This window comes from Callithrix jacchus, chromosome 1 (genome assembly GCF_049354715.1).
Source record: "Callithrix jacchus isolate 240 chromosome 1, calJac240_pri, whole genome shotgun sequence".
NCBI lineage: Eukaryota > Metazoa > Chordata > Mammalia > Primates > Cebidae > Callithrix > Callithrix jacchus.
This window is the reverse complement of record NC_133502.1, coordinates 112169913-112194466: the sequence shown is the minus strand read 5'-3', so window position 1 is coordinate 112194466 and position 24554 is coordinate 112169913. Positions and strand designations below refer to the sequence as shown.

At 37.7% G+C, this 24554-nt stretch overlaps 1 protein-coding gene across 9 annotated transcripts in view; it reads right to left on the bottom strand.

The window, feature by feature from the left end:
• Positions 1–24554, bottom strand: part of RIC1 (RIC1 partner of RAB6A GEF complex) — a 134254-nt gene that overhangs the window by 75968 nt on the left and 33732 nt on the right. For 7 of the 9 annotated variants that reach the window (XR_008481523.2, XM_008996619.6, XM_078368494.1 and 4 more), the window contains one exon: positions 3665–3744. Coding sequence is in view for 8 of the 9 variants with exons in the window: in XM_008996619.6 (XP_008994867.1) it covers positions 3665–3744 (80 nt within the window). In the remaining variant the exon portion in view is untranslated. Of the gene's footprint in view, positions 1–3664; positions 3745–16426; positions 16562–24554 lie in introns of all 9 variants that reach the window. The other 2 variants (XM_017973480.4, XM_078368498.1) reach the window with 1 other exon arrangement.

Below are 24554 nucleotides of genomic sequence, written 5' to 3'. Positions count from 1 at the left end.
AGAGATCAGACCATCCTGGTCAACATGGTGAAACCCCGTCTCTACTAAAAATACAAAAAAATTAGCTGGGCATGGTGGCGCGTGCCTGTAATCCCAGCTACTCAGGAGGCTGAGGCAGAAGAATTGCCTGAACCCAGGAGGCGGGGGTTGCGGTGAGCCGAGATCGCGCCATTGCACTCCAGCCTGGGTAACAAGAGCGAAACTCCGTCTCAAAAAAAAAAAATAATAATAATAATTATACCTAACTGCCACATAGGGTTGCTACAGGGATTGAGTATTAAAAAGTGCTTAGAACAGTGTCTCAAACTACACAAATGTTTATAATGTCACATATGATAATGAAGATACCACTGTCAAAATCAAACTTTACTTTCCTCAAATCCTTATATAACCACGATTTTTCAGATTTTAAGAATGTGAATTTATTTAATCCTCCTAACAATTCAAGAAGTTATTTTTATTCCCTTTGTACAAACGTGCTCTGCAGAAAAACCAAGAAACTTACTAGATTAAGTAATCCAACTAGAAAAATAGTCTAGCACACAAATACACAACAGAACTATTTTCATGTAAGAGATTTACTTCACTTCAGGTAGCAGTTTGAAGTTAGACTCTGACAAAGAAGCAAATTATCAAGTAGAAAAATATAAATATATTTAAAAATTACTTAAAAGCTTAGAAATGATGTAAAAACTTGGTGAAAAAATAATTACTGGTAAGAGCAGCTGTCCTTTATTAATTATCCCATAAGCTATGTGCTTACCTGAACAATGAATATGAAAGATCTCATTTAATCTTATGAAATGATTACTATTGTTATGCTACTCTACAGATTAGGAAAGTTTTTGGTGGTATTAAATAACCTGAAAGAAGTCACACAGCTGAAAAATGGTAGAGAGAACTGTTGAGAAACATTAAGTTTACCCTGCCCCATGGCTCCTTTGTGGAGGATACCTTCTAGTTTGTGATTGGTGGTGGGCGTGTAACAGCTGCCTACCTGGTGTATTCCTGAGTTATGTGTATATGTAGAATACCTGTGTATTAATAAGAATATATGTAGAACATCTGTGAATTAATAAGACTCACCTGTCAAAGAGCAAATAAATGCATGAATGAATTTCTGCTGGGGGACTTCAGTCCTGGAGAGCTGCAAGCCCCGCAGGCTCTCAGGCTGTTGGTCCCCAGAGAGATCCATTCTGTTGGCTATCTGGGTGTCTGCCTCTCAATACCTTCAGCTCGCCTGGGTAAGGAGCTCCTGACCGAGTTGGTTCTCGGCAGCGAACATTTAATTCCAAGTCTATCTGACATGAAAGCCTATACCTTTAACTATTATTCAAGCTGCTCTAAGGCAATGCACATATAATTGAGGCCAGCCATTGAAACCCAAGACTTTCCATATGGTGAAATAATGCCCAAAGAGAGTATGTTCTTTATTGAGTTCTCTGCCTTAACACACACAGTCAAACACAGCAAAGTTCATGCACTGTCAGGACTTATTAGTTAACTGGTGTCTCTTGCAGTTTTAGAATCAGAAAAGAAAGAAACTGTTCCTTAACTTTTCTGGAACACAAAAAGTGGGTCTCAAAATACCATCCCAAAACACTATAAACGTGTAATTGTATTAGTGAACTGAAAAAAAGAAAATAGAATTTTCACTATTTCAAGTTATTTCTCTACCACCACAGAAACATAAATTGTTGCTTCTGATTATTGCTTTTTATAGAAACATGTCTAAATTAAGCAATAAAACTACAGTAGTTCAAAATGCACAAGTAAATCTAATTTTAGTCATTGATTACAACAGTTCTTCAAAAAAAATCACAAAATTATCACTTAGAATGAAAAAAACTTCAGTTTTTTTCAGTTTTACCAATAAAACTGAATTTAAAATTTCTAAATACATGATGTTCCTATCATTGTGCACTATATTTATGTGTTAAAATTTTTGGCACTAAAAATTTTTATTGAAAAATAACCAAATTTAATTGAATCCCATCATCAAAAAAACTTCTGTACTTTAAAGAATTCCAAAACTGCAATTAGCACTATATTTGTTACAAAAACAAGTGGCTATATCATCAAGAAAATCTAAACAGTTAATAATTTAAGAATTGAAAAGCAGAAGAATCACTACAGTCCTACCAATCAGGAAAAATTACTACAAATATTTGTATTGTATTGTATTGTTCTAGGTTTTGTCTTCAGATGACTTTTGTTGTTCTGTTTTACGTAGTTGTGGTCATGTTACATATATAATATTTTGTGACTTGTTTCTTCGCTTGGCATTATAATATGGTCAGATTCTTAAGTTTATAAATTTTTCTGAGACTTTATATTTAATGACTCCGTATCACAGAAGGATGTACCACAGTTAACTTGTTAACCAACTCCCTATTATCACACCTTTGTTTTCAGAAGTGTGTAACACAACTTCTATTATACCTCTGTTAGCAGTAATAATTTTAAAAAACTATTTTAATATATTAAAATGTGTGGGCAGAAAATGGTTATATTTAATGTTTTATTTTATTTCCGTTACTAGTGGGTCTGAATTTAACTGAATTAAAAATTTCTAAATACATCATGATGTTTCTATCAGTTTGCACTGTCTTTACGTGTTTATTTTATTTGGGTTACTATTGGGTCTGAATTTAACTGAACTTAAAATTTCTCAATACATCATGATGTTCCTATCATTTTGCACTATATTTATGTGCTAAAAATTTTTGCATTAAAAATTTTTTATTGAAAAATAACCAAATTAAATTGAATCCTATCATCAAAAAAATTTCTGTACTTTAAAGTACAGAAATTCTCTTGAGTTTGTTAGTTAGAGTATTTCGTTTTATGAGATTACTTTTACTTATTTATCTAGTGGAATCTCTGTGTGCTTATTGGCAATTTATATATCTCTTTTATATAAAAGTAGTAAGACTTGGCCCTAGTTACCACAAATGATTTTTTCCAAGTTACTTGCTGTTAATGTTTTTTTTCTGTTAATATTCAAAAACTTAAATTTTTCACACAGTAAAATCTGTTTTTCTCTTTAATTTCTTATATACCTATTAAACTTTGGATGTCTTCCACCACCTAGAAATGTGATAAATACTCTTCTATTTTTATCCAGCTTTATCGCTTGAGTTATTATTTTTTTTTTTTAAAGACAAAATACTTTACAATGATAGGTGCTTTTATTTCAAAAGTTAAGGCCTGCTATAAGGAAGAAAACAACACAAAATATACCTAACTACACAGTGTAAAGAGCAAAAGTCCATGTTTTTCCCAAATTTTAACCAAAAGTTAACACCTCTCTGGGGTTTTTTTTCTATGCATACACGAAAAGACAGGCAAAAGTACCTGTAACTTACCAACATTTCAACTCTTCCTCTCATGATCTCTTAGCTCTTCCCTAATAAGGACTGAGAAATGCTAGACGTGCAATTTATTAATAGTAAATATTCTTGATATAGTTTATCATCAAGATGCCCAGACTTACAGAATTCTTTATTCAAGAAATGACAGTTCAAATACCTGGTAATTTTTGAAACACTATTTTGGAAATGCTGACTTAGTCTTATTTTAATCACTACAGACAACTCAAAACTATAAAGCTTTTCTAAATATAAAGTATATAAGTTAAAAGAATAAAAAGCAACAAACTTACTTGGGATACACTGGTTCGTAAAGATACTTGTCCCCTCTTGTAGATGTAATATGAAAAAACAAGATGTATCCATTTGCTGTCTGAAAGAGAAATTTTTTTAGTCATGAATTAAAGGGTAAGGCTACAACTGTAACCCTAAATTTTAATTTTATAAATTCTTTGAAAAAAATTTTATTCTCCAATACCTTCCCTTAGAGAATTATAGCTTAATTATGCAAATAATAGTAACTTAATATAACCCATATTGAAAAGGAGGGTTTTTACAGATTTGAAAAGATTTCAAAACATGTCATTGAAATCAGTACTTCATAAAATATTCTAGACATAAATATTCTCAAATAACTGTATTATTCGATAATGAGTGATTATTTTGCAGAATATATAGAACTTTTTTAACTCCGCACTAACATGGCAAATAATTATTCTAAGTTTATAAAGCAACAATGCCACTTTATGGCTTTATTATAACTTTATGACAAGGTACTTACTCAAAAATTATACAGTATTAACTTCAGAAAAGCATATTTATATATTTTTAAATCAATCTTTTGGTCTCTGATTTACTACAAAATATAGCCCAAGATATAGAAGCAAAACAGAGCAAACCTTTAATTTCCAAAATTTGAACATCAGCTAGTTCACATTTTTAAAAAAGAAACTGTATTAAAAACAGTGCTGTTACATTATCATGACATACATCTGTGGCTTGTGAAGTTCAACCAACCATTTTAGATTTCTGTAAGTATAAAATATTACATTTAGCTGTTTCTAGTCAAACATTTTTATGCATAACAGAGTAAAGTGGCAGTGTTTTGCCCAAACTACTTTATGGTAGTACTGAATTCCTAACATTTTCGAGGCAGGTGGGGAAGTACTCAAAGTAGAACCAAAGAAAACCAAAGAAATTATCCAAGGTTTCAAATTTCTTTCTAATTCTGGCTTCCTGTTTTTCAAAGGAACGACCAAGAAAACAGTTTCTTCAGCAAAGCCAGGTTGTTTGCTTTCCTTTTAACTTTACTATTTTACAATGTATTTGAAATTTCAGTTTCAACAGTGTAAGATGCAAAAAAAAAAAAAGGGGTGAAAATTCTCCAGATAAGATCATCTTTCTCATTCTTCATGTGCAATTTTATGTTCTTGAAATATGGAGAATATGGAAGCAAAACGAAAATGGCTTCAAATCAAATCATAGCAAAAGTTTCACACATATTGCCCTAAACAGATCAATGACTGTTCAAAATCTTTAAACTCTACTATTACCTTATATGAGCTAGAAAAGTAAAACAATATGGTCTGGTGCTTAAGAGGGATAACATAAACCTACCAATACTGTCTGAAATATTAGGTATTCAAGGCCAAAAACTCAACATTTCAGAATATTAAATGTTAATAATATACTCAGAATCTTAACAAGTGCTTAGAAGACTACAATGTCAGGGAAAATATGCATCATTTTGCACCAGCATTTAGAAACTTTATAAACACAGTATAATAGCTGAAATTACAAATAATAGCTTGATTTACTATTCTGGTATTCTTTGTATCAACCATCTTTACTAAATATCTAAGGCTTTGTATGAATAGTAAATGCTATATACCTCCAGATCCCTAAGACATTTATTACTGACATTTAAACAGTCCTACATTTGAACAATTTAAAAAGCATTTGATAGTAAATGCATTATTCTTAAAAAGCAGTTTTTATTTTTTTTTTCTGAAACAGGGTCTCACTATATTGCCCAGGCTGAAGTGAAGTTGTGTGATTATGGCTCACTGGAGCCTCAATTTCTTAGGCTCAAGTGATTCTGTTGCCTCAGCCTTCTGAGTAGCTGGGACTACAGGCATGCACCACCAGGCTTGACTAATTTTTAAAATTATTTTTAGAGATGAAGTCTTGCTCATCTAAAGAGGTTTAGGCTGCTCTTGAACTACTGTGCTCAAGTGATCTTCCTGCCTCAGACTCCTAAAGTATTGGGATTACAGGCATGAGCCATCACACCTGGCCGAAATGTAGCATCTTACTGTTGCTATACTAAATCTGTCTTTATGCAGTGTTACAGTGAGCCTTCTCTTTGCAGTCCCAAAACAATGCAAATAAAGTATATAACTATTGCTTAATCTACAGGCAACAATTCTAACACCTTCTTTAAGCATATACACACACAAACACCCCAAAATTATTCCTAATACAACCACATTATTTTATACCAGAGTACTAATCTGTTTTTTAAAAAGGCCAGACTTCTGCTTCCAACTAGGAAGGAATAAGCTGAAGTTGATTTATAATCCCATCTGAAACAATAACAGCAAAAACAGACAGACAAAACACATGAAACAGTTTTCAAAACACAGGCATCAAGCAATGAAGGCCAGTCATCCTTGAGAGATGAGAAACAACTGACGTGAACTCTATTACTCTTACCCAGATTACTGCCTTGTGAGAATTTCTGGGTTAACACATTTAGAAGGGGCACTTAAACAAAGTCTGGCAGACTTCCAGAGTTGCGAAGCTGAAGAATCCAGGAAGAGTAAGACAGCTAGAATTCATGTGACAGAGTACCAAAGGAGAGAGCTGCACAGAGAAAGAGTTCAGGAGTATCATCACTAAGGGATTTCAGGAGTATCACTAAGGGAAAACTACTCAGTCTGGGGAATAATACTTGTTCCACAACAAGATTAAAGAAAGTCACAATTCACAGGGCACTGGGATGAAAACTCGGGAAGGTGGTCTTAAAGTATTCTTGTGGTAATCTAGGAAGGTATTGCCTTAGTAGTGGAGAATAATTTGCTCACAGTTAAGCATGGCTCCAAAACAAAAAAAGCATAAAACAAGATATGAACAGATCAAACTATTTCCAAGTAACTGAACTGCATCCCAGAACAAAGCTCAGGATGATTTACAGGATGACAAAACTATCCAGCACACAACAAAATAAAATCACAATGTATGACATCCAATCAAAGACTACCACACATGCAGAGAAACAGAAAAACATGAGACATAATGAAAAATCACCAATCAAAACAACACATAACTCAACCAGATGTTAAAATTAGCACAAAATGGCATTAAAACCTTTTGCTACATTCCATACGTTCCAAAGGTTAGGCAATATAGAAAACCCAAACAGAACTCTAGAAACACTAAAATATCTGAGACGAAAATGACATTGGCTGGATGAATGAGAAATTGATCATAAAAGCACAGCAATAAAAATTATCCATAAACACACACACACACACACACACACACACACACACATCAGTGAATTGAGAGACAACTTCATGTAGCCTAATATACACATAGAGTCCCCAAATGACAGGGGTAGGAGTCAGAAAAAAAAATTTAATTTAATTCAAATTTCATTTGCTTCACCTAAATTTCTTTAAAAGATAATAGGCTTTAAAACAAAAATAACAGCAGTGTATGCTAGGTTTATACTGGGTATGAAAATAAAATGTATATATGTTTCCTGATCCCAATAGAACAAAACCAGAAACAAACAAAATTCTGGGAAAACCCACGTATCTTTTAAAACTAAACAGGAGACTTCTAAGTAACCCATGAATCAAAAGAGAAAAACAAAAGGAAATTTTAAAAATACATCACAACCAAATTTGTGTGATGCTGCTAAAGCAATACTTAAGAGGAAATTTACACCCTTAAAATACTTATATTAGAAAAAAAAATCAAATTGATGACCTAAGCTTCTACCTTAAACTAGAAACAAATTAAACTAGAGCAAATGAAATCCAAAGCAAGTGGTAGGGGGTGGGGAAGGGTGAAAATAACAAAGATCAGAGTGGTAATCAATCAAATAGAAAACAAAAATAAAAATCAATGAAATAAAAATCTGGGGTTCTTTTGTTATTGTTTCAGAAGATCACTGAAACTGACACACTTTCGGTCATTACCAATCAGGCAAAAAAGAAAGAACCACTAACAGAAATCAAAGAGGTGACATCACTACAAATCCTAGAGGTGTTAAAAGAATACACTGGCTTGCACCATGGCTCTCTTTAAAATAGCCAATCAGAATCAGCTTAGACTGTGCAGTCCAACTGCAGACAATAGGGGAACAACACAGCAGTAGGGGCTACCTGTGTCAGGGATAAGAATCCCCTCCCCTCCCTTGTTCAGGTGCGCTCTCACCATTGCTCGATCCACAAGACGTGGGATGCACCCTTCTATAGAAGTAAATATTGCCTTGCTGAGAAAATTTATGTTTGAGTGCTCTTTCTTTTGCAGCACTGAAAATTTGCTTCTAACAAAAGTATTGCCAAATTGTTTATCAAAAAAATTATATTAATTCCCAATATCGCTCTAATTGTTCTTAGAATTCCAGTTTACTCCTGAATTAGATTGGTAAACAGTCATATCATTTTAATTTCCATTTATTTCCTTGCTAGTGATTTCTCCCTCTCCCTACTCCTCCCTCCCCACTACCCCCTCCTGCTCCCCTCCCCTCCCCCACCTCCCCCTTTCCCTCTCTTTCTCAACGAAGTTTCACTCTGTTGTCTTGGCTCACTGCATCCTTTGCCTCCCAGGTTCAAGTGATTCTCCCGCCTCAGTCTCCTGAGTAGCTGGGATTACAGGTGTCTGCCACCATGCCCAGTTAATTTTTGTATTTTTAGTAGAGACAGGGTTACATCATGTTGGCCAGGATGGTCTCGATCTCTTAACCTCATGATCTGCCTGCCTCAGCCTCCCAAAGAGCTGGAACTACAGGCATGAGCCCCCACCCCCAGCCATCTTTTAACTTTTATTAGCTCTTTATACTTTTTCTTCTGCAAGTTGCCTTGTTTGTCCATTTTTCAACAGAATGGTCTTCCATAGGAAGTTTTTATTAACATTAACATTTTACTAAGTAATACAAATAATAATTGTCCCTAGCATTGCAAATAACTAACATGGATGGTATGGTCATCAATGTTTCATTTTCTTGTCTAAACTTGTTTATCATCTATCTCTCACTAACCTAGGAATTAGTTCCATGTCCACTTGCTTGTCCTGTTCACTGTAGCTCCAATACCAAGGCATTCCCATATTAAATGAAATAAATTATCTGAACATACCATTACTTAACCAAGATAAAGGACATCCTGTTAGGTACAGGATTGTTAGAGATTCTTTTTTTGTGGCTACAAGATATTGTTCTAATGTTCTCTTAAGTTTCTAGGGTTAGTGGTGAGAAGTTTATTGTTAATGTGATTCTCTTTCCTTTTTCTCTGAATGATTTTTCTCATGATGACTAAAATTCAGTTATTTCTGCATATTATCTCTAGATAGGTGTATTTTTTCATTAAACTTTTTCCACACAGCCCCAGCCCCAATCAAATACATCTAAGTCTCAGCCTTTTCAATCTGACAACTTAAGTATTTCTAAACTAGGGAAGGTTCTTCTATTATTTCCTAAACTAATGCTTGTTCTGTCTTGTTTTCTATTGCTCATTCGCAAACTTCCTGAATTTGTTCCTGCAGGTCTCTTATCTTTTCAAAAATGATTTTATTTCTGTATGTCTTGCATCATGAAATCATGAAATTGTTTCCATTTGATCTTCTGCAACAAGGTTCAGCTCTCACAAGGGGTTATCAGTTCATCTGTAGAATTTTTCTCTTAGGAAATTTTTAGCTCTAAAAAGTCCCGATTATGTTCTAATTGCATTTTTCTAAAAGATTTCAATAATTTTTTTCTTAATTTACTACATTCTTCTGTCTCATCCCTGTGTCCCTGTGGCTCATCAATAGAAGCCACATATTTCACTTGTTTAGTTTGGGCTTCCATTATAAATTTAATTTGGTCCCTTAGTGGTTTTTTTCTTTGCTGTGTTCCATTAGTCACCTGTAGAGGTTAGGCTTCAATGTGGATATCTGGCAATGCAAACCTACAAATGCTGGATAAAAAATGACCTGCAGAAGCAGACAAGCTCACACACTGCTGAGGCTTTAGCAGTCTCCTCTAAGGGATTATCTCTGAATGGAAGGGCCAGCTTCCTCAGACCATGAGGTCTATCAGCAACTGAGTTCACTAGCGCAACTTCTACTCTAAGCCCACAGCAGTCAACAGAGGTTTATGGGAAGCCCTGCTAATGTCCTCTTCCAGGAGGAGACACATTCAGCTCTTTTCTGATGGGAAACCACAGGATTCCACTTTTTTAAGCTCACTTAGAGAACTGCGAAATCTGAGATGCTGGCTCAGTGCCTTAAAGAGAGGCAAAGCAAACCTTTCCCTCTGCCTGGTCCTTCAGCACCTATTCCTTCCCCAAAGAACTTGATATCTTGATGATTCTGACTTTAGGTTCATGTTTACTATACTCCCGAGAGGAGGAGTTAGGAATGTGAACTTCTATCTTTTCAGAATTTAGAAATTAACTTAATTTCTAACATTTCTACCAGGTGCTCAAGGTTTTTGTTTCTGGCCTCTGCCTGCAAAAGAGGTTTTTATTTTCATTTCTTTCATTATGATAAAAAACAATACAGTCTGGGTGCAGTGACTCACACCTGTAATCCCACCACTTTGGGAGGCCAAGGTGGGCGGGTCACCTAAGGTCAGGAGGACCAGCCTGACCAACATAGCAAAATCCTGTCTCTACTAAAAATATAAAAAATTAGCTGAGCATAGTGGTAGGCACCTGTAATCCCAGCTCCTTGGGAGGCTGAGGCAGGGAGAACTGCTTGAACCTGGGGGGCAGAAGTTGCAGGGAGGTGGAAGTTTCAGTGAGCCGAGATTGTACCACTGCACTCCAGCCTGGGCAACAGAGCAAGACTCTGTCTCTAAGTAAATAAATAAAAATAATAATTCAGACAAAGAGCCATTAGCTATTTGGTAATAGTTTAGAAGGGTAACTGATATTTTTGTATCATCTGGTTAGCAAGATATTAGGAGGATGAGAGGAGATTGAATTTTGCTAAAGTGTACATGTAAACAATTACTAGCCATTATTTCAGACGTCACAAGATTTGAAACTTCTCATTACTCCTGCAGGTAACATCAGTATTGTAGAACCTAAGATTGGCCTTTTCAGGTATCTTTTCAGGTTTTTGCATTTCTGATGGCTGATGGCTCCATGTGGACCCACCAACTGGTCCTGGTCCTGTGGTCCCACTCAGAAGTGAACTCAACATTAAGATTACTTTCCACACCCCTAATTGCATCCCTAAACAATCAGCAGCACCCATTTCCTGTCCCATCAAACTATCCTCGAAAAACCCTAGCCTCCAAATACTGGGGAAGACTTCTTTGAGTAATAAGATTCTGGTCTTCTGTTCAGCCAGCTCATCTTGATAAATCAACCATATCTGGGCAGCAGGCAAAATGAAACTCTTGGGCAGTTACGATAGTTTTAATAGATATATCTGGGCTTATTCCATCTTTATATAATGCTTAAGATTTTATCCATAAAAATGAAATTAGACTAAAAATCATAAAAGGAGTATTAAGACAATTTTATATTACATGGTTAAGAATTCTACTGCATAGTATGTAGTAACATTAAGTAGGTCATGGCAGACCACCACTCCCAACAGCCACAAAAAGGCAGACAACATAAAAAATGGTATTTTTAAAGGCATCAGGCAAGCTATGGAATCAATAAGGCCTAGATTGATTAAAATTCATAGTAGGATGACTGTTCAGAGGTAAGCTGATTTTTTTCCTCCAAAGACAATTCACCAAATCTGGGCACAGGCTAAGAAAGCAGCAGACTTAGTTAAGGCAGAGGCCTGCTGAAGCTAAGAAAAGTCAGAAAAACTCTTGGCAGTTACATAGGGTTGAAGAAATAATCAAACTTAAAATGCCTCAACTCCACAGCCAGTTTCTCTCAGAAAACATTTGCTGAACTTAGAAGCTGCAGAAAGGGCTCAAGGGCTAGAAGGCAAACTTCAGAAAGGCAAAGTAAAATTTCCTGTAGTTGTGAGATGCATAGGTATCCATACTAATTGGAGACTTGATGTGCTTCAAACACATAGCCAGTGACAAAGATTCTGTGTTTAGTCAAACTTTAGTGAGGCTCCTGAACCTTCTCCTAGGTCCATCTGTGCATTTCCTTGTAAAATCCAGTTTAGCAAGACCCCCACACTTGATAGCTGATCAGGTGCCTCATCCTCCCGCTGGCCTGTCTTCAGCAAGAATCTTAAGTTGTTTTAGCCAGAATCCCCATCACCCCTGACGTTTCCTTTTAGTAATTTTCTATCCATTGACTCCTGCACTGCTCCTTGGTTATAAATTCCCACTTGCCCATGCTGTAGAGTTGAGCCCAATCTCTCTTTCCCACTGCAGTGTTCCCCATACATACTGTGATAATCCCAAAAAAGTCTTCCTTACTGTGTGTTAACAAGTATTGGATAATTTTTTCTTTAACACCAATTTTACCCTCAAGACATTCGCTCAATTTTGATGTCAAATGGGCAAGATGACAATCAAATGCCCATCAATTCATGAGTGGATAACGAAAATGTGACATATATACATACACATATATACACACACATACATGCCCCACAGACTACTACTCAGTAATAAGAAATGAAATAATGGCATTCACAGTAACCTAGATGGAACTGGAGACTATTATTCTAAGTGAAGTAACTCAGGAATGGAAAACCAAACATCGTATATTCTCACTCATAATTAATTGGGAGCTAAGCTATGAGAACACAAACGCCTAAGAATCATACAATAGACTTTGCGGACTCAGAGAAAAGGGTGGGAGGCAGGCAAGGGATAAAAGACTACACATTGCCTACAGTGTACCCTGCTTGGGTGATGGGTGCAACAAAATCTCAGAAATCACAACTAAAGAGCTTATTTATGTAACCAAGCACCACCTATTCCCCAAAGGCCTACTGAAATATAAAAAAGACAAGACAGGAAAAAAAAAAAAAAAAGCTTTAAAAGGCAGAACCAAATCTCTTAGAATGAACTAGAGGTAAAAAACTTTCAAATCAATACAAACCAAATTCAATCCATGCCAAAACTGAAATAATCAGCCCCTAATCCAAATAACGAACAGGAGTCTCTAAAGATAGCTACCATTAATTCTCTATAATTCTTTGGTATGCTGTCTATAATAAAACTGCCACACATGAAAAAACAGAATCAGAAGACCAATAACCAATAGAAAATATGATCTTAGACAACTTTAAAATAATCATGACTATTGTGTTCAAGAAAAATAAAAAAATATATAGATGAGAGGACTGACATTTTTCACCAGATAGACTCAATAAAAATAAGCAAGTGGATATTCTAAAATTAAAACATCTGAAACCTCAATTTATTATCTCAATGGAGTCAGACTGGATATAGCAGACAACATGTATTAGTAACTCGAAAGACACGGCAGTAGAAAATAGCCACAACAAAGCACAGAAAAAATAAAGCAAGAGCAGGCAACAACAAAAAAAGCATAAAACATGTAAGATATATGCAAAAATTTAAATTGATATCCTATTCCCACAAAATGAGACAGAAGCAGTATAGAGGTAATAGTTGAGAATTTTCACAGATTCAAGCTTAAAGAATAGCAAACAGATAAGCACAAAGGAAACCACATCTCAGCATATCATAGCTAAATTCTGAAAACCAAAGACACTGAGAAAATCTTAAATGCAGTTAAACAAAAAAAAAGGTGGCTGGGCACAGTAACTCGCACCTATAATTTGAGCACTTTGGGAGGCCAAGGCAAGGAGGATCACTTGAGGCCAGGAGTTCAGGACCAGCCTGGCCAACATGTTGAAACCCTGTCTCTACTAAAAATTTTAAAAATAGTAATTCACTGGGCATGGTGGTACACACCTGTAATCCCAGCTACTTGGGAGCCTGAGGCAGGGAAATTGCTTGAACCCAGGAGGTGGAGACTGCAGTGAGCTGAAACTGAGCCACTGCACTCCAGCCTGGGTGACAGAGCAAGACTCAAGACTGTCTCAAACAAACAGACTGGGCAACACAGCAAGACTTTGTTTCAAACAAACAAAAAAGGTTACATTACTTTCAAAAGGTCAACTATAAGATCATTCACTGACTTCTCCATACAATGAAAAATGGCAGAAAACAATGGAATCAAATATTTAACTTAAATAACTGTAAATCCAGAATTCTATACCTCTTGAAAATATCCTTGAGAAATTAATGCAAATTAAAGATATCTTTAGGGGAAGCAAATATAAAATTCATATGGTTCATGTAATTTTTCTTGTAATTTCATACTTAATGCTTAACAAACCACCAAAGAATAGAGACCCCAAAGCCTAATACATAACATAGACTCCATCAGTGTTGAAAACTGATGCAAACTTGAATATCTACATGTAGCAAAAATGTCCTTCAAAAAATAAAGGCAAACCAAAGACATTCCTAAAGAAAATGGAAACCACACTGCATGATACATTTTTTTTTCCCTCAAACTACATCCTCATTGATTACATACTACCTGGAATACACAGAGACTCTAAATGTTGAAAAAGTTAGAGAATAAATGTATTTTAATATCTTTTAAATCCACAAAACTTGTGATCAGCAAATACTTAATAATAATGCTTCAGATGTAATCCAGTTTATAATTTTCCTTTATATAAATAAGTACCTTTTGGGAGACTGCGGAGGTGGCTCATTTGAGGTCAGGAGTTCAAGACCAGCCTGATCAACACAGTGAAACCCTGTCTCTACTAAAAATACAAAAAATTAGCTGGGTGTGGTGATATAAGCCTGTAGTCTCAGCTACTCAGTAGGCTGAAGCAGGAGAATTGCTTGAACCTGGGAAGCAGAGGTTACAGTGAGCCAAGATTGCACCACTGCACTCCAGCCTAGGTGACAAAGCAAGAATGCATCTCAAAAAATTAAAATAAAATAAATACATACAATGTTACCAATTGTTAGTATCGATCTTAAGATGTTATCTTTTGTTTAAAAGAAATCCATGTTTCTCCAGTGTAACTAACTTTAGCTGAGTCCCACATTTTAATAATTCTGATTTTATTTCAAATTAATGTTCTCCGCATAACTATATTGCAATCTCACAATCTACTCCTTTTCTACACACACACACACACACACACACACACACACACTCTCTCTCTCTCTCTCTCTCTCTCTACATGTACATATATGTGCTAGAAACCTAAAAATATCAACAGTGCAGAGAGGGGGCTTACATATAAAATTATTAATAACCTAAACTTTAAGATACTTTAAGTCTGCAATGTTCCCTATATCAGAATGGAGTTACATGGTTAGCTAGAACTTTGTTTTTAAAACTGGCAGCCATAACTTACTGCCACAGCACGTAGGAATTTGCATTTTTATATCAAAAAAAAAAAAAAGCCTGGTAATTGTCCAAAAGAGCCAAGAAGAAAAAATAAATGAAATACAACTTAAAATTACCTTGCTAGAATTGAAGCCTGAAGGAAAAGTATTCCTATGCTGTTTTAAAAAACAAACACCACCATTTCTTTGCCATTAACCGCACAAAATCTAAAGAATATTTTCCTCTTATAGCCCTTTCATTCAATTGTTAAGTTTCAACTATGATTTACAACACATACTTCAAAATTTAACAAGCATGGAGAATGGCAACAGAGAAGATGGTGGAAGAGGAAGCTCTAGGAATCTATCCACCAAAATTACAATTTAATTAGCAGGAATTACCTGAAGCTACTATTACAGAACTCTGGATCTGGTAGAACACCTGCAGCCTCCAGGAGACAGCTTAATGAAGGTATTAGCAAATTTCAAATAATTTCAGCTTTCCTGTGGTTACAGCTGTCACCCCCCTCATCTACCAACACTGTGGCAGGAAGGTGCGGATGTCGCAAAGGGTATCTGGTATGGTTTGTGGGAGTAAGGGGGGTCAATAAGGGCTCTGTGCTCCAAAAGCTGGTGTTGTGGGTTCTAATTTCTGCTTTTGATCACTGAGGGCCTGGTACACCCAGGGATTCTGGGCCAAGAGAGAATTTTAGAGAGAGGACCTATTTTTAACCTCTCTCTGGGGAATAGGATATCTAAGGAAATCTTACTGATTGGCTGACAACAGAGAAAACAAGAAACTTCAGAAACCACCCATTAGAAGAAATACATACTTTGCAAAAAAAGTTTGGAAAAGCAATAAAAGGAACTCTTCAGGTCAAGGAGCAATCTCTGAGGGCTAGGAGAATCAGATTTCCAAAGTCACCACATAATACTCAGACAGTACAGTTCTCAATGAAAAATTACAACACATAAAAAGAAACAGAAAAGTATGGCCCAATCATAGGAAATAAAGAATACGGCAGAAACCATCACTAAGGAAGCCTAGACATTTGAATTATTAACGTGAGACATTAAATCAACAGTCTTAAATATGTTCAATGAGCTAAAGAAGACAATGGTCAAAGGACTAAAGAAAATCAAGAAAACAATGTCTAAACAAAATGAAAGTATCAATAAAAGAGAAAAATTTTTTTAAAGAAACTAAACAAATACTTAAGAAAAAAGTAGATGGTTGGAGGAGAAGGAGGAAGATGGCGCTGCAGGACCAACTCAGGATTGCAGCTCCCAGTTAATCTGCAGAGGGTGAGTGGACACTGCATTTCCACACGGACCTTTATCGTCCACAGACTAGATTCCCAGGTGTAAGAGCCCCACGGGCGCCAGCACGGCGGTTTGGGCCAGCGCGGCTGTTTGGGCCGAGGCTGCAGCGCAGTGACACTCCATACAAAATACACTGGTTTGGTTGCCCTGTTAAACCGGCAACTGGAGATTTCGGAAGGCAGATTAGCACATTCACCTGATTAAACAGAACTTGAGCAGAAAGCCAGTCCAGGAGATTACCGGGCAGCAACGTGGTTTGAGCCGGCACAGTGGGTCGCTGCATGGGGAATCACACAGATCCCGGGGCCCTTGCCGCAGGCGACTCGAACACCTGGGAGAGAGTCAACCATTCAACTTAAAAATAAAAAAAAAATTTTTAAAAAGGGACTCTGAGGCAGGGAGCCAGGTGATCAGGCTCGGCAGGTCCCATCCCCACAATAACAAACAAAACAGCAATTGGAAATGCTCGGAGTTGAGAGTTTCATGGCAAACACAGCTGAACCCTGGACAGTGCAGCTCAGTGGGGGAGGAGCATCCGCCACTACCGAGGCACACGACCCTTAAGGAGGTACGCTGCCATTGCTGACGCAGCCTGCCATTGCCGAGGCAACCCGCCATAAGACAGAGAGTCCACCACTACAGAGGCGGGCCACTGCAGTTCTAACCACACCCATATAAAAAAGGCTAGAGATAATTATACAGGGTAGCAGGGCGGAGCCCACGACAGCAGGGTGGAGCCCACAGCAGCAGGGCGGAGTCCACGGCAGCTCATGATAGCCACTACAGGCAGGCAGTGACTAAACTGACTCCTCGCTGGGCAGGAAAGTGTAACGGATACTCATAAATAAAGCTGTAACTCCCAGGACAGAGCACTTGAGGAAAAAAAAGGGGGCTTTATGAGTTCTCCCACAGCAGACTTAAACAAATCTGCCTAGCAGCCCTGAATGAACAACAGAGCTCACAGCTCAGCACCAGAGCTCCTATAAAGTACAGACTGTCTCCTCAAGCAGCTCCCTGACCCCTGTATATCCAAAGAGTCACCTCACAAAGGACTGATCAGACTGACATTTGGCAGGCATCATTCTGGGACAAAGATAGCAGAAGAATAATCTGGTAGCAACCCTCGTGGTTCCACAGCTGCTACAGGAGTTCCCCAGGCAAGCAGGGCCTGGAGTGGACCTCAGCAGTCCTACAGCAGTGGGGCTAGACTGTTAGAAGGAAAACTAAGTAACAGAAATACTTCATCATCAACAATTTGGGCATCTGTCCACTCAGAGACCCAATCGAAAAGTCAGCAACTACTCAGACGACAGGTGGATAAACCCACAAAGATGGGAAGAAACCAGCGCAAAAAAAGAGGAGAACACCCAAAACCAAAACACGTCGCCTCCTACAAAGGACCAAAACTCCTCACCAGCAAGGGAACAAAGCTGGACGGAGAATGAGTGTGATGAAATGACGGAATCAGACTTCAGAAGGTGGATAATGAGAAACTTCCGTAAGCTAAAAGAACATGTTCTAAATCAATGCAAAGAAACTTAAGAACCTTGAAAAAAGATTTGAGGAAAGGATAACAAGAACGGACAACTTAGAGAGGAATATGAGTGAATTGAAGGAGCTGAAAAACACAACACGAGAACTTCGTGAAGCAGGCACAAGTTTCAACAGCCGAATTGACCAAGCACAAGAAAGGATATCAGAAGTCGAAGATCAACTCAATGAAATAAAACGAGAAGCCAAGATTAGAGAAAAAAGTGCAAAAAGGAATGAACAAAGTCTCCAAGAAATGTGGGACTATGTGAAGAGACCTAATCTACGTTTGATAGGTATACCTGAATATGACGAAGAGAATGAATCCAAGCTGGAAAATACTCTTCAGGATATTATCCAGGAAAATTTCCCCAACCTAGCAAGGCAGGCCAATATTCAAGTCCAGGAAATACTGAGAACACCACAAAGATATTCTGCAAGAAGAGCAACCCCAAGGCACATAATCGTCAGATTCACCAGGGTTGAAATGAAGGAGAAAATCCTAAGGGCAGCCAGAGAGAAAGTTCGGGTCACCCACAAAGGGAAGCCCATCAGACTCACAGCAGATCTCTCAGCAGAAACCCTACAAGCCAGAAGAGAGTGGGGGCCAATATTCAACATCCTTAAAGAAAAGAACTTTCAACCCAGAATTTCACATCCAGCCAAACTGTGCTTCATAAGTGAAGGAAAAATAAAATCCTTTGCAAACAAACAAGTACTCAGAGATTTTGTCACCACCGGGCCTGCTTTACAAGAGCTCCTGAAAGAGGCACTACACATAGAAAGGAACAACCAGTGCCAGCCATTGCAAAAACATACCAAATGCTAAAGAGCATCAACAAAATGAAGAATCAGCATCAAGTAATGGGCAAAACAGCCAGCTGGCATCAAAATGGAAGTATCAAATTCACACATAACAATATTAACCCTAAATGTAAATGGGCTAAATGCACCAATCAAAAAACACAGACTGGCAAATTGGATAAAAAGCCAAAACCCATCGGTGTGCTGTATCCAGGAAACCCATCTCACATGCAAGGATACACAAAGGCTCAAATAAAGGGATGGAGGAAGATTTACCAAGCAAATGGAGAGCAAAAAAAGCAGGAGTTGCAATTCTCGTCTCTGATAAAATAGACTTTAAAGCAACAAAAATCAAAAAAGACAAAGAAGGTCATTACATAATGATAAAAGGATCAATACAACAAGAAGAGCTTACAATCCTAAAAATATAGGAGCACCCAGATATATAAGGCAAGTTCTTAACGACTTACAAAAAGACTTAGACTCGCACACAATAATAGTGGAAGACTTTAACACTCCACTGTCAATATTAGACAGATGAACCAGACAGAAAATTAACAAGGATATCCAGGGCTTGAACTCAGACTGGAACAAGCAAACCTGATAGACATTTACAGAACCCTCCACCCCAAATCCACAGAATCTACATTCTTCTCAGCACCACATCACACCTACTCTAAAATTGACCACATAATTGGAAGTGAAGCATTCCTCAGCAAATGCAAAACAACTGACATAATAACAAACAGTCTCTCAGACCATACTGCAATCAAGTTAGAACTCAGAATTCAGAAACTAACTCAGAACCACACAGCTTCATGGAAACTGAACAACTGGCTCTTGAATGTTGACTGGATAAACAATGAAATGAAGGCAGAAATAAAGAAGTTCTTTGAAACCAATGAGAACAAAGACACAACATATCAGAATCTCTGGGACACATATAAAGCAGTCTCTAGAGGCAATAAGTGCCCACATGAGAAGAGTGGAGAGATCCAAAATTGACACCCTATCGTCAAAATTGAAAGAGCTAGAGGAGCAAGATAAAAAATACTCAAAACCTGGCAGAGACAAGAAATAACTAAGATCAGAGCAGAACTGAAGAAGATAGAGACACGAAAAACCCTTCAAAAAAATCAATAAATCCAAGAGCTGGTTTTCTGAAAAGATCAACGAAATAGACAGACAACTAACCAGACTGATAAAAAAGAAAAGAGAGAATAACCAAATAGATGCAATAAAAAACGATACAGGGGAAATCACCACAGATTCCACAGAAATTCAAACCATCATCAGAGAATATTACAAACAACTCTATGCACATAAACTAGTAAACCTGGAAGAAATGGATAAATTCCTGGACACCTGTGTCCTCCCAAGCCTAAACCAGGAGGAAGTCAAAACTATGAACAGACCAATAACAAGGTCTGAAGTTGAGGCAGCAATTAAGAGCCTACCACACAAAAGAAGCCGAGGTCCAGATGGGTTCACAGCCGAATTCTACCAGACACACAAAGAGGAGCTGGTACCATTCCTTCTGAAACTATTGCAAATAATCCACAAAGAGGGAATCCTTCCCAAATCATTTTATGAGACCAACATCATCCTGATACCAAAACCCGGCAGAGACTCAACAAGAAAAAAAACTTCAGGCCAATATCCATGATGAACATAGATGCAAAAATCTTCAATAAAATACTAGCAAGCCAACTGCAACAGCACATCAAAAAGCTTATCCATCATGATCAAGTAGGATTCTTCCTGCGGATGCAAGGCTGTGTCAACATACACAAGTCTATAAACGTAATTCACCACATAAACAGAACCAAAAACAAAAACCACATGGTTATCTCAATTGACGCAGAGAAGGCATTCGACAAAATTCAACAGCCCTTTATGCTAAAAACCCTCAATAAACTCGGTATTGATGGAACGTATCTCAAAATAATAAAAGCTATTCATGACAAACCAACAGCCAATATCATACTGAATGGGCAAAAACTGGAAGCATTCCCTTTGAAATCCGGCACTAGACAAGGATGCCCTCTTTCACCACTCCTATTCAATATAGTACTGGAAGTTCTAGCCAGAGCAATCAGGCAAGAAAAAGAAATAAAGGGTATTCAAATAGGAAAGGTGGAAGCCAAATTGTCTCTATTTGCAGACGACATGATAGTATATCTAGAAGACCCCATCGTCTCCGCCCAAAAACTCCTGAAACTGATAAGCAACTTCAGCAAAGTCTCAGGATATAAAATCAATGTGCAAAAATCACAAGCATTCCTATACACCAACAACAGACTTAAAGAGAGCCAAATCCAGAACGAACTGCCATTCACAATTGCTACAAAGAGAATAAAATACCTAGGAATACAACTTACAAGGAACGTAAGGGACCTCTTCAAGGAAAACTACAAACCACTGCTCAATGAATTAAGAGATGACACAAACAGATGGAGAAACATTTCATGTTCATGGTTAGGAAGAATCAATATTGTGAAAATGGCAATACTGCCCAAAGTAATTTACAGACTCAATGCTATCCCCATCAAGCTACCATTAACTTTCTTCACAGACCCGGAAAGAACCACCTTGAACTTCATATGGAACCAAGAGAGAGCCCGCATAGTCAAGTCAATTCTAAGCAAAAAGAACACAGAAGGAGGCGTCACACTACCGGACTTCAAACTATACTACAAGGCTACAGTAGTCAAAACAGCATGGTACTGGTACCAAAACAGAGATATAAACCAATGGAACAGAACAGAGGCATTGGAGGCAACACAACATATCTACAACCATACAATCTTTGATAAACCTGACAAAAACAAGCAATGGGGAAAGGATTCCCTGTTTAATAAATGGTGTTGGGAAAACTGGCTAGCCATGTGCAGAAAGCAGAAACTGGACCCCTTCCTGACACCTTACACTAAAATTAACTCCAGATGGATTAAAGACTTAAACGTAAGACCTGGCACCATAAAAACCCTAGAAGAAAATCTAGGCAAAACCATTCAGGACATAGGAGAAGGCAAGGACTTCATGAACAAAACACCAAAAGCATTGGCAACAAAAGCCAAAATAGACAAATGGGACCTAATCAAACTCCACAGCTTCTGCACGGCAAAACAAACAGTCACTAGAGTGAATCGGCAACCAACAGAATGGGAAAAAAATGTTTGCAGTTTACCCATCTGACAAAGGGCTGATATCCAGAATTTACAAAGAACTCAAACAGATTTACAGGGAAAAAACAAACAAGCCCATTCAAAAATGGGCAAAGGATATGAACAGACACTTTACAAAAGAAGACATACATGAGGCCAACAAACATAGGAAAAACTGCTCATTCTCACTGGTCATTAGAGAGATGCAAATCAAAACCACATTGAGATACCATCTCACGCCAGTTAGAACGGTGATCATTAAAAAATATGGAGACAACAGATGCTGGAGAGGATGTGGAGAAATAGGAACAGTTTTACACTGTTGGTGGGAGTGTAAATTAGTTCAACCATTGTGGAAGACAGTGTGGTGATTCCTCAAGGACCTAGAAATAGAAATTCCATTTGACCCAGCAATCCCATTACTGGGTATATATCCAAAGGACTATAAATCGTTCTCCTATAAGGATACATGCACACGAATGTTCACTGCAGCACTGTTTACAATAGCAAAGACCCGGAACCAACCCAAATGCCAATCGATGATAGACTGGACTGGGAAAATGTGGCACATATACACCATGGAATATTATGCAGGAATCAAAAACAATGAGTTCGTGTCCTTTGTAGGGACATGGATGAATTTGGAGAACATCATTGTCAGCAAACTGACACAAGAACAGAAAATGAAATACTGCATATTCTCACTCATAGGTGGGTGATGAACAATGAGAACACATGGACACGGGGAAGGGAGCACTACACACTGGGGTCTATTGGGGGGAATAGGGAGGGACAGCGGTGGGGGGACTTGTGGAGGGATAGCATGGGGAGAAATGCCAAATGTGGGTGAAGACGAGGAAGGCAGCAAAACACACTGCCATGTGTGTATCTATGCAACTATCTTGCATGTTCTGTACATATACCCCAAAACCTAAAATGCAATAAAAAAGAAAAAAGTACAGTAACTAAAATGAAAAATTCACTACAGGAATTCAACAGCAAATTTGAGCAGACAGAAGGAAAGATATGTATACTTAAAATAAGATGTTTGAAAATTATGCAGTGTAAGGAATGAAAAAAGAATAAAGAAAAATAAACAGAGTCTGAGAAAACTGTAGGGCACTATCAATCATGCCAACATACATAATATAGGAATAGAAGTATGGAGGAAAGAGAAGGGCTGCAAAAAATATTTAAAGAAGTAATTGTTGAAAATGCCACAAGCCTGATGAAATCCATGAATACACAAATCCAGTGAACTAAAGAAACTCTAAATAGGATAAACTCAGAGACTCACACTGAGACACATTAGAATCAAACTGCTGAAACCAAAAGACAGAGAATTTTGAAAGCATTAACAGAGAAGCAGCTTGTCAGTTATCAATTAGGGCTTCTCAATGATATGGTTTGGCTGTAGTTCCCATAATCCCCATGTATTGAGTCAGGGACCTGGTGCGAGGTAACTGAATCATAGGGATAGTACCCTCACTGAGTTCTCATGATAGTGAATGAGTTCTCATGAGATGTGATGGTATTTTAGTAAGGGGCTTTTATCCCTTTGCTCAGCACTTCTCTCCTGCCACCATGTGAAGAAGTACATGTGTGTCTCCCCTTCTGCCGTGATTGTAACTTTCCTGAGGCCTCCTTAGCCACACAGAACTGTGAGTCAGTTAAACCTCTTTCCTTATAAATTATCCAGTCTTGGGCAGTTCTTTATAGCACCATGAGAATGAACTAATACAGTAAATTGCTACTGCAGAGTGGGGTGCTGCTATAAAGATACCCCAAAATGGAAGCAACTTTGGACCTGGGTAACAGGCAGAGGCTGGAACAGTAGACACCCACACTTAAAAAGGCACATATCAGACCCAATGTGCCAGCTCATGCCTGTTATCCCAGCACCTGGGAGGCCAAGGCAGGATGATTGCTTTAGCCTAGGAGTTTTGAGGCCAACCTGGCCAACATGGTGAGATCACATCTCTACAAATAATAAACAAAATCAGCTAAAGGATGGGCATGGTGGTGTGTGCCTTTGGTCCCAGTCACTAGGGAGGCTGAGGTGAGATGATTACTTAAGCCCAGGAGATCAAGACTCCAGTGAGCCATGATCATGCTGCTGCATTTCAGCCTAGGCAACAAAGCAAGACTCAGGTCTCAAAAAAAAAAAAAAAAAAGGTGGGGGTGGGAGGACATTTCAAATCAATAACCTAAATGTGCACATAAAATAACTAAATAACAAAGAGCAAAGTAATCCCAAAGCTGGCAGAAAAAAGGAAATAATAAAGGTTAGAGCAAAATAGAGAACAGAAAAACAATAAAGAAAACACACTTTAACAAAAATTGTTTTGTTTTTCTTGACACACAGTCTTGTGCTATTGCCCAGACTGGAGTGCTGTGGTAAGATCAAAGCTGATGGCAACCCTGAACTCTTGAATACAGGTGATCCTCCTGACTCACCCTCCTGAGTAGCTAGGACTACAATCATGTGCCAACTCACCTGGCTAAGTTTGTTTTTTGTAGTGATGGCATCAGTATGTTGCCCAGGCTGCCCTGTAACTCCAAGCCTCAAGCAATCCTCCTGCCTCAGCTTCCCAAAGTGTTGGAATTACAGACATGAGCCAGCACATCCAGGCAAAAATTGACTCTTTGAAAAATCAACAAAATTGATGAACCTCTAGGTAAGTTAAAAAAGGGAGATGATTCAAATTACAAAAATCAGAAATAAAGAAAATTACCAGTAATTTTGCATAAATAACAGAGCTTATGAGACTAAAATAGCTGTATTCTAATAAAATTAGACAAGTCAGATGAAATTCACAAAGT